The sequence below is a fragment of the Peromyscus eremicus genome, chromosome 6 (assembly GCF_949786415.1).
Source record: "Peromyscus eremicus chromosome 6, PerEre_H2_v1, whole genome shotgun sequence".
Taxonomy (NCBI): domain Eukaryota; kingdom Metazoa; phylum Chordata; class Mammalia; order Rodentia; family Cricetidae; genus Peromyscus; species Peromyscus eremicus.
In genome coordinates, this window is record NC_081421.1 from 61,592,833 (window position 1) to 61,607,436 (window position 14,604).

General features: G+C 46.4%; 1 protein-coding gene across 2 annotated transcripts; it reads left to right on the forward strand.

Moving 5' to 3' along the window:
- The first annotated feature begins 210 nt into the window (after positions 1-210).
- LOC131912487 (Fc receptor-like protein 1) lies at positions 211-14,261 on the forward strand. 2 transcript variants are annotated; one of them, XM_059264772.1, is made up of 10 exons: positions 211-241; positions 3,854-3,874; positions 7,185-7,472; positions 7,641-7,919; positions 8,275-8,403; positions 9,417-9,441; positions 11,801-11,883; positions 12,116-12,187; positions 12,750-12,781; positions 13,834-14,261. In XM_059264772.1, the coding sequence occupies exons 1-10, from the start codon at positions 211-213 to the stop codon at positions 13,903-13,905; spliced, it is 1,032 nt and encodes a 343-aa protein (XP_059120755.1). In that variant the 3' UTR covers positions 13,906-14,261. The 2 variants fall into 2 exon arrangements, with proteins under 2 accessions (XP_059120755.1, XP_059120756.1); XM_059264773.1 differs by lacking the exon at positions 8,275-8,403 and having other exon boundaries at positions 12,750-12,790.
- Positions 14,262-14,604: the final 343 nt, after the last annotated feature.

The following is a 14,604-nucleotide window of genomic DNA, read 5'->3' on the forward strand; positions in this document are numbered from 1 at the left end:
GGAAATCGAGATTAACCACTGGACAATGTTCCCCTGTACTTCCTTTTCTGTAAACTCGTGCTGAAGGTTAACTTCCGATCCTGACTTCCTCAAACCTCAGCGATACCGTCACCTGTTGACTCCCATGAGAGTAGCTTGGTTTTGCTTTCTTTCCATTTTTTTTCTTTTGGTGAGCGGCACCTTCAAGTTACCATCCCCAGCCTGGCCCTCATGCTACCTTGGCTCCTGCTGTTGATCTGTGGTGAGTTGGGCAACTGAGAGTGGCGTCTGGGATCTGGGACCTCACTTCTTGAAAAGGTGTTGATGATAAGTTTCTGCCTGGGGATGCTCATGTTGTCTCTGTCTATCTCTGTTTCTCTCTCTCTCATACACAGATATGCACACACACACACACACACACACACACACACACACACACACACACCCCACACACAGTGTAGGCAACAAATTGGTCTCTCAGTTTCTTTTCTTCTATCAACATTACCTCCTTTTATTCAGTGTCAAACCTTAGTATTTCTCATCACTCCTCCACATTCCATTGTACTTAATGGTTAGGTTTATCTGGTGTCACATATCGAAACAACAAGGTTATTTATCCATCATTAATAGGCTGACCCCTCACAGGACTCAGATTCTGCAGTTTGTCACCACACCTCAGGATGCTCTTCCATTTCTCTCCCTGCTCCACTGTCAGACGACACATTTCCATGTGTTTCAACTGTGTGCAGATAGGCGAGCAGTACTTTAAAAAAGGCTTACCTGACTACTTATCACCATGTAGCATGGGAACCAAACCACAGACGTTCTTCAGCTCTGCTGGAGAACCTCATATACACATCTACAGCTCTGCTTTTCCACTCGTGAGAATCATTATATCTTCTCATTTCTCATCAAACTTAATCCTTTTTGGTCCCATTTTATAACCTTAATACTTTATTCAAAAAGTGAAAATGGCAAGAAGAGAAGTCTCTATATTTCTACTATCCTGTCTACCAGCTACCTACATGTCTTCTTGTACCATGAATACATCTTGTCTCAAAGACAGGAGTCCCTACTTGCTCATTCAAGACCCTCCTCCTGCCTTAAAAATTTTCTCCTCCACTCAAATGTTTCTCCATTCCAGCTTATTCCCATCAGTGCAGGGGCTTGCTTGGAAATCCATTTCTCATTCACACATCATTTCTCTTTCTCCCTTCACTCTGCTCTCAGTGACTGTTCACTTTGATACACTTCTCTGATTCTTTCTCTTTTAAAATTTCATTTTTAGTGAGACTGGCCTTTCTGAAGCTCTTGAGTTTCCTTTCCCAGATGCTTAGGTTTACATTGTCGGAAGCACAACCAAAACAACGAACATCTCTGTCTCACCAAAAATCCCTTCACACTGTCCATCTCGTCCCAGGAGCTCCTCTCTCATTCTTGGCCCCGACAACTGTTCAATTATTCCAGGTCTCTTTTCGTGAACTCAACCGTCCGTCCTCACCACTCCTTGGAAATCGTTCTTGCTAACATTATCCACCACTTCCATGTCACGTCACCCAGAGGTCATTTCCGTTTCCTGCTTCCTTAGCCTCTTGGGAGCCGACAGTCGATCACTCCTTCTGTAGGCCACTTTTCCCTTGGTTCCAGAATGCCATGTTCTTCTGTTTTCTCTCTATTTCACGCCTGCTGCTCTTAGCTCCTTTGCCGAATTGGATCTGTCCTCTACATGTTGACAGCCTTGAAGTGGATACCTAGACTTCATCCATAGTTTCTTCTCCAAGTGTACACAACTTTATCATTTAATGTGCCCTGTTATCTAAACTTAAGCTTATCTCACCAGCTTCGGCTTATTCTTTAAATAGTAGCCAGTGGCCACTCGGGTGTCTACCAGACATCCTAACCAGCTTTCTAGATTTCTACGTCTGTCACCACTGTCTACACTAAACCTACCCATTTTTTCCAATAACTTTTCTGTTTCAATAAATGTCATCACCATTTTTCTGGTTGCTCTGGCCAATTATTTAGAAATAGTACTTAACCTCTCTCTCCCTTTCTCTCCCCTCTCTCCTTCCCTTCCTTCCTCTCTCTCTATCCCTCTCTCCCTCCCCTCTCTATCCCTCTCTCCCTCCCCTCTCTATCCCTCTCTCCCTCCCCCTCTCTATCCCTCTTTTCCTCTCCCTCTCTCATTCTCTCTCCCTCCCCCTCTCTTTCTCTGTCCCTCTCTCATCCTCTCTCCCTCCCCTCTCTCTTTCTCTGTCCCTCTCTCATTCTCTCTCCCTCCTCCTCTCTCTTTCTCTCTCTCCTCTCATGCCCACTCTCCTCGTGGTTGCTGCTCTGTACCAGGAGCACTCTGAGTGTCCAGACTGTCTGAAGCTTCAATACAACTTATATCTCTGTTTTATTTATTTGAGCACCACTCTCTGAAATAATGTTCTATTTTATGAAAAACTTGAAAACTAAAATACAATTATATCACTTCCCCTTCTTTATCCTCGCACTAACCCTCACACATTAACAACCTTTTTTGATCATTATTGTTCCATATATGTACATAAATATGTAACTACAACCTGTTGAGTCTTGTGTGTATACAATTCCAGGGCTGATCACTTTGTATTGGACAATCAATTAGGGGACTCCTCCCTGGAAGAGGCCATTCCTCCACACACACTCAGCAGTCATTATTTGCCTGAATTTCTTTGTCTAGGGGTAGGGACCCAGGACATTTCCCCTTTGTGCATTATTAGCATGTATATTTATTTGTCATTGTTCTGGTCTTCTTTAGGCAGCCATATTGTTGAGGTGTCATGGGTCCCTGTTATTTCCTGGATACACAGTTTCACAGCAAACTTTCTGGTCTTCTGCTCTTACAATCTTTTTGCCTCCTCTCCTGCAATGTTCTCTGAGCCTTAGGTGTCAGAGTTGTTGCCCACTATAATGTAGATTCCTTCACAATCAAGTATTCAAACGTAATTCTTTACGAACAAATACATAAATAATATTTTTTCTGCTAGCTCCTTCTGATTGCTTGCTACTACCTGAGGAAGTAACCATTCAATTAAGCATTTAACCAAGTAGGACTTCAAACTAAGCACAATAAAAATAATAATTATGGGAAAATCTTGATTAGCTGTTAAAGAAATTGTAGGCACTATCTCAGCGCTCTGTGCATGCTCGCTTGTCTCTACAAATCACATCTCGATCTCACAGAAAAGAAAGCTAAAACAGAGGAGAAACACACTTCCCAGGACCTCATGGCTTGTAAGAGGAAGAGACTATCATATCTCTACCATCTAGCGACAAAGCCTGCATTTTCCCCAGAATTTCTCCTTCTTGACCAATAATATCACCAAAGGAGAGAATATTTGAAGAACTCCAACTCTTCTCTGAACCCATACCTCCTCTGATGAGAAGTTGGTAGGCGTGAGGCCCCATGCCTTGAGACTGAGACCTTTATTCCTCTTATTTGACCTTGTTACACCTGGCAGCGGGTCCAGAGATGAAACTTAAGATGTTTAAGAGGAGGAGAGAATAGAGAATAAGGTCAGAGGGACAAACTGACAGGGGTTAAGAGCGACATTATCATCCCTTCATCACAGAGAAAAGGTTACTGACAATTACCTTATAACCATAAAAAGGACCATGTGTCTTTTCTGGATAATACAGACTACAGGGAAAGAAACAGAGAAAGAAGGAAGGAATTCGGGGCTGGGGATGTGGGGAAGATGGCAGGAGAGGGGGAAGAAGAGGGAGTTGTGGGGAAGGCACAGGGGAAGAGAGGGTGGGCACTGTCAGGATAGCCCTTTGGAGAAGTGTGACGGTGTGTCTGTGGAACGTGCTGCTCTGGTCCAGCCTGTACTGGTTTCTTTTCCAGCTCCGCTCTGTGAACCCGCTGGTGAGTTGTGCTTCCCAGTCTTCATCGCAATCCAGGGAGTACCTTGTCACCCCAATCAGCACACGAGACGTGTGGGTGACTGAACAGCCATGCCTGTCCAGGACACAAACTTCAGAGACTCTTCCGGGCACAAGCTGTGACCTGTGTCTGCCCAGCTGGGTGAGCTGGTCTGGAACCACCTCAGCACAAGCAGGGGAATATGGTCACACAGAAGTGGCAGAAACATCGAAGATTGACGTTAGAAGGAGTCTGTTCTTCAGAGGCCCCAGGTCCCCACTGAGCTCTTTGACTGGGGGATACATCCCCAGTGGCCGGGAAGAGGGAGTCAGAAAGTCACAGAGCACAGCACTACAGTTAGTCCTCCAGCCAGATTCCAACAAGATGCTCCCTCAGGCTACTTTTAGTTCAGCCCTATAGTTGTAGCTGTTTTGTTCTCTCTCTCTCTCTCTCTCTCTCTCTCTCTCTCTCTCTCTCTCTCACTCTCTCTCTCTCTCTCTTTCCTGGCATATGCAAATTTAATTGATTTTCTTACCAGAAGGAATTTCCTCTGTGAAACTTATGCAAATCTACCAAGTATGACCTGATCTCTTGCTCACAAACTATTAACCACGAGGTTAAAAAAAGATTGTCTGGTGCACCCAGCAACACAGGACCAGAGGTCCCCCGTGGTCAGGGAGATCAGAAGACTCTGGTCTTCTGGATCCCTCGCTGATATGCAAATTTAACTCATTTGTGCTAATGCTGTGTGTGCTGTGTGCCTGGTTTCCCCTTTCCCTCTAAGCCCAGGCACTCAAGCAAAGCCTACAGAGAAATACAAAGCCACATCAAGGACAAGGAAATGTTGGTTTACATGTTCTTAAGGAATTCTCAGATGCTTGAGAGTTCTACACAACAGAATTGCAGACTCTTGCAGTGAGGCGGGTCTGGCTTCTTGCTCTTTTTCCACTGGCCCAGTCAGGAGAGAGGCCTGTAGGCGCCTAATGCCTTTTTTTCTCAGCTCAGTTTCAAATGCTGTGAAGTTTATCAGTCCTCTGAGGACCATAGACGTCCACGGAGAGAAGATGCAGGGTATTCCATACCCAGGGCAGATGCTAACTGTAGGTGTAACCGCTACCTAAAAGGATTCTGCAAAAAAAGCCTTCTTGTAGGAAGGACTTGAGGTTATAGACGCTGAACCAGGTATCACCAGGGACCCAGGGTATTTTTCATCTGGTGAAGAGAGAAATAGTTTCTCTTAGGAAAACTATAAAAGTCTCCCAAATTGAGAGACTCTGGGGGTTAGACAAATGCCCAGAGAGACTGGGCTGATGGGACAGTGAGGAAGATGAGGGAAAATGAAGCTTCAATCATCTTTACATACTCTGAAATGAGCCCTTAAAACCCCAAAGCACATACCCCTAAGACTTAAGACGTGGATTAAATTTTCGTCACATCTCATGGATTCTACAGAGGTTTATATAGAACTTCTGAGCCAAGGGATCTGGGCTGTGTGGATGATGGATTCAGGGAACTCCCAGGCGAGTGTTCTCCCTTTTCTCCATCAGCAACTGCCACAGGAGGCACAGAGAAGAGTCAACAGAGAACTGAGCCTCCCCCCACACCGCGGCCTTGTGTTCATGGTGTTGCTTCCATGACAACCGATTCCCCCAGGATCCCGGTTATGTCTTTGAAAGGGATGGCATGGGTCTGGGATGTCAGGGCAAAGGAAACCTTTTTTCCTTATCAATATGATTTATAACAAAGGTAAAAGAACGGAGCTGAGTTTTAGCTCTATGGTAGAACATTTGCCCAGCATCCATAAGGCTCTGCCACTGTGATTCCCAGTACTGTCAAAATAGAAGGAGGAGAAGGAGAGAAGAAGAGGAAGGAAAGAAGGGAGGGAGGGAGAGCAGGGAAAAGAGAAAGGAGAGAGAGTTTACTAGAACTTTAAGCTTCACTGTATCCAGCAAGAGTCTTCAATATACCTGCTCTGGCATAACTTTAAAAATTACACCAGAAATTTAAAAAAGAAGATAATGAGATCTAAGCCACAGGTAGATTGCCCCCTGGAAGCCCCCCAGAAGGAGCAGGATGGGTTCTCAGCAAAGGGAAACTTGTGGCTATGAGGGAGGTGGTGGGAGAGGTTGTCTGTTCTACTGGCTGGGAACACAAAAGATGCCTGTTCACGAACACTGCCCTGGAATTTGTGTTTATGTCTTTTCTCTAGATCTGTTTCTACAACCTGTGCTAGAATTCAGTCCTTCCCACCCTGTAGAGGGGCATTCCATGACCCTGACCTGCAGGGTCCCGCTCCTTGCACAGAAGCCATATATTCAGTTCCGGTTCTGCTTCTTCGGTGATGGCCGGGTTCTTGGGTCAGGCTGCAGCAGCTCTCCAAAGCTTCAGATCCCTGCCATGTGGAGGAAAAACCCAAAGTCTTACCGGTGTGCAGCTGAAGCGACAGCTCAGAAGGTCACAAAGTGGAGCCTGACCGCCAAGATACCTGTGCAGAGTGAGTGTCTGCGCTCACTCTTCCAGAGTCAGAGCTGGGTAACAAAAGAGCAGAACAGGATGTCTCCCGCGCTCCTGAGAAGGTAGACATTGGGAGGAGCTGCCAGCTGCCCTGGTGAAGTAGCAAGGAAAGGCCTTGTGGGAGAAGCGTGTAGAGTGTGTTATTGGAGAAGAGTTTATGGGAGATGCTGCAACCAAAAAAAGCCACATTTTATTATCCTGTGCCATATGATCCCATGTCAGGGTCGATCATCCAAAGCAAATGTCCAGTACCTACAAAGGGTTGAATGATCTCAAACTTGCTAAAACTTCAACATTGGTAAAACAAAATCTACCCCAACCTGTAAAAACCTTGATCAGCTCACACATAGCAGATCCTCCTCTAGTACTTCGTACGTGTGGTGTAACTGACCTCTAGGACTGCGGGAGGTAATGACAGTCACACACTTACAAATGGAAATCAGATCTAAGAGAAGTTGAGTCGTAGCAAGAAAGAGTTTGAAAGAGTATACGTAGCCCAGCAGTGTGATTTATAACTTGGACTTGAAATCACTGTAGGGTAGTAGAAATTGTGATCCCAGAGTGGGAGATGACATCGCATACTCTTCAGTGGTGGGAGAGTACTTTTCTCACTCTGACTATCAGCCAAACCTAAGATGATTCCAAGTCAGCAGAACACCAGCCCCAATGTAAGCTGTTAAAATCCCTGACTTGGCCAGCAGCCTTTGCTTCCAGGACCGGAACACCCACTCCTCTCTGAAACGCTCCCTACTCAGGGTCCCCTTCGTTATCTTGTGTTCGTTATCTTGTGTTCCCGCAGGAATCCCCGTCTCTGATGTGAACTTGGAGACACAGCCCCCAGGGGGATGGGTGATGGAGGGAAGCAAACTGGTCCTCATTTGCTCAGTTGCTAATGCCACTGGAAACATAACGTACTTCTGGTACAGAGGGGCCCTGGGTTCAAATCTGGAAACAAAGATACAGCACTCACTGACGGCAGAGTTTGAGATCGTGGAAGCGAAGAGCAGCGATGCTGAGCAATACTACTGTGCAGCTGACAATGGCTACGGCCCTGTTCTCAGCGAGCTGGTGGACATCACTGTCAGAGGTCAGTGACGCAGCTGCCACATAGCAGCCAGCATCCCACACCACATCCACACTCCCCTGGGCTGCCTTTAGCGACGTCAGTGGGGTTGAGCCTCTAGGGAGCAGGCAGAAATTATGGGTCTGTTTGCCCCGTCAAGGTACCTTTCTCTAATTATTCACTGTTGATCAGTTCCAGTGTCTCGCCCTGTCCTTACCTTTGGGGACTCTGGAACCCAGGCTGTGCTGGGGGACCTGGTGGAGCTTCACTGTGAGGCCCTGAGAGGCTCTCCCCCAATCTTCTACCAGTTTTATCATGAGAATGTCATTCTGGGGAGCAGCTCAGCCCCCTCTGGAGGAGGAGCATCCTTCAACTTCTCCGTAACTGCAGAACATTCTGGAAACTACTTCTGTGAGGCCAGCAATGGCCAGGGTGCCCAGCGAAGTGAGGTGGTGACTCTCAACCTAACAGGTACTGTTCTGGCTTTGGGACTCTCAGGGTCAGTGTCTCTTCCCCAGCATCCTGGGACAGCTTCAGAGTTTTCCAGTGGTGTGTCGTCAGGGGCGGGGCTTCTGTAATCAACGTGGGTGATGAACATGAGAGGGGCGGAGCTTCTGTTCTCCTTGCTGGCACGGGCGATGAGCATGAGGGAGAGGCGTGGAGGACGGAGTCTGAGTGCCTATCTTCTTTCATCAGTGTGAGAAGCAGGGGTACTCTAGATAAACAAGGACACCCTCCCCCATGAGGAGCAGCCCTTGAACATAACCCACACATGAGATGTCTGTTTTCCAAACCCAACCCCTTCCCTACCGGAGCTCAGGTACAGATCTCTCCTCAGTGCCCATTGAGGCTGGAAGCAGTCATCTCTCCTCAGGAGTCACCGAGTGGCTACTTGGCTGTCTGGGCCCCATCACCATGGCCCTAATATTTTGCTATTGGCTCAAGAGAAAAATAGGTTAGTAACTTTATATATTCAAATATTGCTACTATAACCTTCCCCCCGACCCCCCCCCCCAAACAGACTGCATTTGTGGCATGCACACAGCAAAGTAAGTGCATGCCCTAGCTACCTTACCTATGTGTCTTCTCATTAACTGTCAAAGCCGCTAAAGTACCATTTTTAGGAAAGTTCTTTAATTTCACTGGCTGATATCTGGCTCTTCTGTGAGTTAATTTTTATATAGAACGTAACTATTTTTTAAACTGGAACAGAGGAACACTTGACCACTCACTGTGGCTAGCTCCAGGCCTGATGTCAGTGCATCAGTCTTACCAAGGGTGATGTCACATGCTTCTCCTTCTCCCTGAAGTACAATTCACATCGCTATGGGTTCAGATCATTCCTGGAGCTTTCTCACCTCTTGGATAAAATGTTGTTTTTCTCCTGAAAGTCTCACCTGGTAACATAATCAACAATTGCTCTCCATTTTGAATTTTAAAGTTACTTTCCGAGTTTATCACAACCCATAGTTTCTCATGTATTTATGTTTCACCCTGGTCTCCTAGTCTCCACTGAGCAAGTTGAAGAGGGTTAGTAAAGGACAGTGTGAGGCAATTCAAATCTCATTGAATTCCAAGCTTTCCCAACATCTTTGGACACCTCTTCCCAGCTGTAACTTGGCCATGGCAGCACCTGGCTCTGGGACTCTGTGCAGGGTGAGATTCACCAGGGTGGTTACAAAATTCAAAGCAAAGCATGTAACAGATGCAAGGTCCCAAATCCTGTTCCTGGTACTTAGGGGCTTGAGGAAGTTGTTGACTTCCAGCTTTGGGAAGTTGACTTAACTCCTTAACTCTTCTGGACCTGAATCGCCTTAGTTGTGACAGAAAGACTCTATAAGTGTCTACCAGATGTCCGCTGGGGACAACGTCATCCCAATTGAGCACCATAGGGCAGGAAGACCATGAAAGTCGGGCTCCGCTGATCTATGCTCTCGGTTTTTGTTTGTTTTTTTTTCTGCCTTGCAGGAAGACAACCGGATGATCCACTCAGGTGAGGGCCCTGCTTTCTCTACATGCTGATGATGGCAAAAAACGCACTTTTAAAAAGTTATTTCTTTTATTTTTTTGAGATTATAGTATGATTACATCATCCATCCCTTTCCTCTCTCCAAACACTCCCATATACCCCTCCCTGCTCTTTTTCAAATTCGTGGCCTCTTTTTTCTATTGGTTGTTGTTATATACATATATGTACATGTATATACATATGTATTTCTAAAGCTAAATACAACCTGCTCAGTCTATATATGGCCTGTATGCTTGTTTCCAGGGCCAACCATTTGGTACTGGATAACCAACCGGTATGCTGCTCCCCATGGAAGAGCATACCTCCCACTCTCAGCGCTGCTTAGTAACCTGTAGTTCTTCATGTACAGCCTTTCCCTGTCCACTTTAGTATGTCTGGTTTTATCATCTCTGCTCAGACAGTCGCGTTGGTGAGACTTTATGGGTGTAGCTTCTGACATTCCTGGGAGACACAGTCTCACTGCAAACTTTCTGACCCTCCAGCTCTTAGAATCTTCCCACCTCCTCTTCTACGCGATGTTCCCCGAGCCCTTGGTGCAGGAGTGTTTTGTAGATGTATCCATTGGGAATAGACTCCACAACTCTGCATTTTGATTGGTTGTGGTTTTCTGTGGTGGACTCAGTCTGTTGCCGAGAGAAGGTTCTTTGTTGAGGGGTGAACTTATCTACGGGTGTAAGGGCAAATATTTAAAATGTAGTTAGGAATAATGCTGGTTTAGTAAAGTAGTGGTTGTATGTTCTCCTGTAAGGTTGATGACGTCACTAGCCCTGAGTACTGCTAGCCACTCCTGGGACCTTGGGTCATCATGCCACACTGGTTGTTGTGGTTCGTAGGTGCCATCGCTAGGTAGGACTGTTGGTTGCTTCCCTCCTTAAGAAACTTGCATGGTGCCTTCTGGTACCATGAAAACTTACTTTTAAAATGGTACTGTCCTCTCCTGTGTACTGCTTCCCGTTTCATCGCACCGAAAACTCACTCCTGAGTCCCCCCATTGGCAACGTTGAACATTAGTTTGCTATTTCTCTTTCACTATTTTCTTTCAATTATTTTGCACTTTTCTCTAATGCTTCCTTCCAATGCCTCTGCAGTTACCGTCTTTTGATTTCTTTCGGTCTATTCATGCAGTCTGCTTGCTTACAGCAGAGAGGTTTGAATAAAGGGAAAGACTCGAAAAGTCTCGAAATTCTGAGACTCGAAAAGTAGTTTAGGACAGATAAGCTATATACACTATGCGTCTCTGAAATGCAAGACAGAAAGTAATAAACACACTGAAAATGCTGTTGGTGAAGTTCGCTAGAAGCTTCAAGAAGGAAAACATTTCTAAAATGCTCGCTGGTTCCAAACTTAGCTTGTGCATTGTCCACACCAACGGTAAACACTCATTCCACACTCCCAGGGGTGTGGCACGTGCATGACCATTTTCTTTTGTTCCTTCCTCAAGCTGCTTACTCTGGCCAACTATCTATTTCTACTGAGATGAACCACTGTTTCTTCACTTAGTACCCAGCCCTGTCCTAAGGGACTAGCAGTCATGCTGCCTGATAAGCAGTCAGATAAGCAGGAGAGGGGCCGGGGCTCAGTAGTAAAAAGGATCAACTTCCAAGACACTGCCTTCTTCCTCACGCTCCTGACAAAGGCCTGGCAGCTTAAAACAAAGGCCTTGTAGGATTCCTCTCCTTCCAATAGTCCCCTGCTGATAGACTGGCTCAAGTTCAAGGCCTTATGAGGACACACTAACACAACAGTTGTAGGCCCTTCAGACATCCAGTCTTTCTTTGACTGATCAACCCCAGATGAGGGGAGGATGGTCCTTCAATGACTTAAAAAACAAATCAGCCCTCAAGGAGAAGCTTTTCAAGCCCCCCTCCGCTCTGCGGAGGGTCTTTCTCCGTGTGCCTGCTGAATGTGTGTGCTTCCTCGGCCCTAGTAAAAAGCCTTTCTTCAACTGTTGGGTCTGCCTTCTGCTGACTGCGGTGTTCACAGTTTCTCTGCTGTTAGCTTTTGCATTCAAGGTTTTTCCTGCCTTTGAATTCTTTAACTGACAGAGAAAATGAGCCCGATCGAGATCCCTAGATGGTAACAGTTACCTGTGTAGGCGATGTCATAGTGAACCTGTAACTCCTGGAACATGTGCTATGGGGCAGCACCACAGAGCCCCATTCTGCCCACGAACGAGGCTTCGGCTTATGCCACACAGCTGTATCTTCCAGCTGTTCATTTTTCCATGAATTAGTATCCTGTACAGGACCCTATCCTTCACATTTTACAATCTCAGACAGTCACACCCAGAGCATCTGGGACGGCATGTGTTTTGTGCTTGCAGGAGCCCTCCTAGGCCTGTGCTCCAAGAATCCAGCTACCTCAACTCACCTGACCCAAGGCAGCTACAGTCCCTGTATGAGAACGGTGAGGCTTCCCAGTGACCCGAGTCAGCGTGGCACAAACTGGAAAGGGAGGCCGTCCAGGGTGCTGTCTGCTCGCCAAAGCCGATTCTGCAGATTCTGCTGCAGCCTAGTCCCTCTACAAATACATGACTCGTGACTCACCTGCCTTGGAGTTTGTGGGAGGAGGTGGGTGCGGAGTAGGTGAGAGAGCGGGAAGGAAGGGCTGCTTCAACGTGTCTCCCTTCTTGTTTCAGTGAATGTTGTCAGTGGTGACGACATTTACTCACTGGTGTACCATACCCAGCAGGAGATGGAGCCAGCAGTGGGTAAGACTTGGAATGGGAGGAACTCTTCACGAACTTTTGTCTGTCCCAGAGCCAAGTCAGTGGCTCTGCTTGGCAATATGGCAGTGTTTGTACTTAGAGCTGACTGTATCGCCGCAGTTGCTTAGAAACCGACCTTTGTCTGGAAGCGGTGTCAAGCAGAGCACAGTGCTGTTGTTGGGATGGCCTAGTGCGTCTTTCACGTGGCCTGTTTTTAATGGCAACCCAAAGATGACAGCCTCGGCCGAGTGGCCGTACAGGTCCCTTGCAGCGCTTCACCGTGGCTGCTGCTCTTGTCCCATCCTATGCATGGTAGGCCCAGGAGAGGAGAGAGGTATCAAGTGTCTCCAGTGCCAGAAGGGCCTGTGTACCCACCCACCCCAGGCTGCCCGTTCTTCTGTGGACACTAAGATAATCGTTCGTGCGATAGAAAGGAAGACAGGAAGTAGTACTGGAGCTCAGTCTATGGAAAACAGACTGGAGAAGAAGCAAGCTTCACTAATGGGGGGTTGTAAAAGATTAAATATGAGTGGAACCTCACAGCGCTTTACTCATTCCTCCACAGCTCAGCACATGAGGACACACGGGGCAAGTGAGGTAAGCAGGGTCTCCACTGTTCTCTGTGTGCTTTCTCTGTTCCCTCTGGAGACCATCCTACTGCTTTCCCACAGTATTGCTACTTAGAAGGAGGAAAAAATATCATGGTCCCTTATTTACCAGCACAGTAGAGACACAAAGCATTTAGTTATAACAATAATCACCGCATGAGGGAGTTTTGGAGGCTTATGGGTGTATTTCCTTGAGCTATGTGCTCATGTGCAGTTCAGTCATGGTTTATACTTATTTTTAAAGTTTTATTTATTTGGAAATCTCTATCCTAAAATACAGTCGAACTGTACAGCCATCAACTAGTGCTGTATAGCTAGAAATACAAAGTGAATTAAATTAATACTGAATAATACTAAACTAATGTTGCCTTTAAAAAACAGGCCTTGTGAAACATGATTTGTATTATGAAAAATTCATAATTTATAACTCCTGGATAATTCATGATGTCCATGGTGGGGGCAGAGAGGTGGCAAGAGTTAAGAGCCTTGCTGCTCTTATAGGGGACCAGAACTCAATTCCAGCACCCACCAGCTTACAACCACCTGCCTCTCCAGCTCCAGGGGATCCAATGCCTTCTTCTGGTTCCCATGGGCACCTATATTCATGGTGTACATACCCACACACAGACAACACAGATATGCACCATTTAAAAAATTCTAAAATCCATCCATGATGCTGCGAAAGTACTTTCTGAATTTCGGGTGTTTTGACTTTGTTCCCACAAGTATCGCTGGTGCTTTGCAGGTTTGTCCAGCTTAGGGTGGTCTCTGGGCAGAACTCTAGTCCTCAGAAAACCTGAGAGCAGTTTAGTTTATTCATTCCAACGTCTTTGAACAATGACTGTTCATAGGGTTGTTCAGCAAGAGCGCCTCTAGAAGCCTGAGGAGTGACAGGCTCCTTCGACAATGGGGCAAGAGGCCACGGGCTTCCAAGAGGCTCCTTTTAAGGTGTTACGGTTGCACATGACAAAACCCAGGCTGACTGGGAAGAGGCCCAGTGGAAGACACGTTCCTCTGTCTTCTCTTCTTTGGTCCTTCCAGGTCTCCTCTGACATCTATTCTAAGGCAAGGAAGATAAACATTGCAGATATGGACTATGAAGACCCTATGTAAAATGATGGGAACAGCGTCTGTGAAGTGCTGTGAGAAAGCCAAAGGCCTGATGTGGACTCCGGGGATGCTGGGAAAGGATAGTTTGCCGGTACAACTTCCCCACAGGCTTCCCTTCACAAGATGGCTCCTTCACCTACCCAATGTGAAGTTGGTACAAGTCCTGGAGAAACAACTCAGGAAAACCAACTTAGACCCAGAAGCTGGAAAGATTTGCTGGTGGCATCTGGTTGTTGCCCATTCATGCTGGAGCAGGACAAATTGCCTGCTGACTTTTATTTACAAGAGGAAAATGGGGCAATGAAAGCAACTGAGGGCTTGGAGCAGAGAGACAGCAAGACTTAAGTGTGCACAGAGCCAACGACGTCAACGACTTGGCAGGAGGACTGTGGAGAGAGAGCTGCGCTTCCTCTGTGCACATAGCCTGTTTCCACCTAAGATACCTGACCCTGTGTACTTTGAGTCACTGTCATCGATTTAGAAAAAAAGCACAGTTACAAAAACTTACTGTGACTACACTTAATTTTAGCCACAGATTTTGTGTGCATAGGCTGGTCTAACGTCTCTCATGTTTATAGTAGTTGTTGAAAGGTTCACCGAGTTCTAAGTTTCGAACTTCGTGCAGCGTTTAGACTAAACTTTATGAATATATGGATACAGTGCTTCTTCCTAAAGTGTCAAGCTTTCTGAAAACATGGTCAT

What these genes read in the sequence shown, in the direction of transcription:
- LOC131912487 (XM_059264772.1), top strand. Translation starts at nt 211, where the DNA reads ATGCTACCTTGGCTCCTGCTGTTGATCTGTG. An exon ending in GGAGATGGAGCCAGCAGTGG is followed by an intron (nt 12,188 to 12,749) that starts GTAAGACTTGGA and finishes ATTCCTCCACAG; the next exon opens with CTCAGCACATGAGGACACAC. An exon ending in GGACACACGGGGCAAGTGAG is followed by an intron (nt 12,782 to 13,833) that starts GTAAGCAGGGTC and finishes TGGTCCTTCCAG; the next exon opens with GTCTCCTCTGACATCTATTC.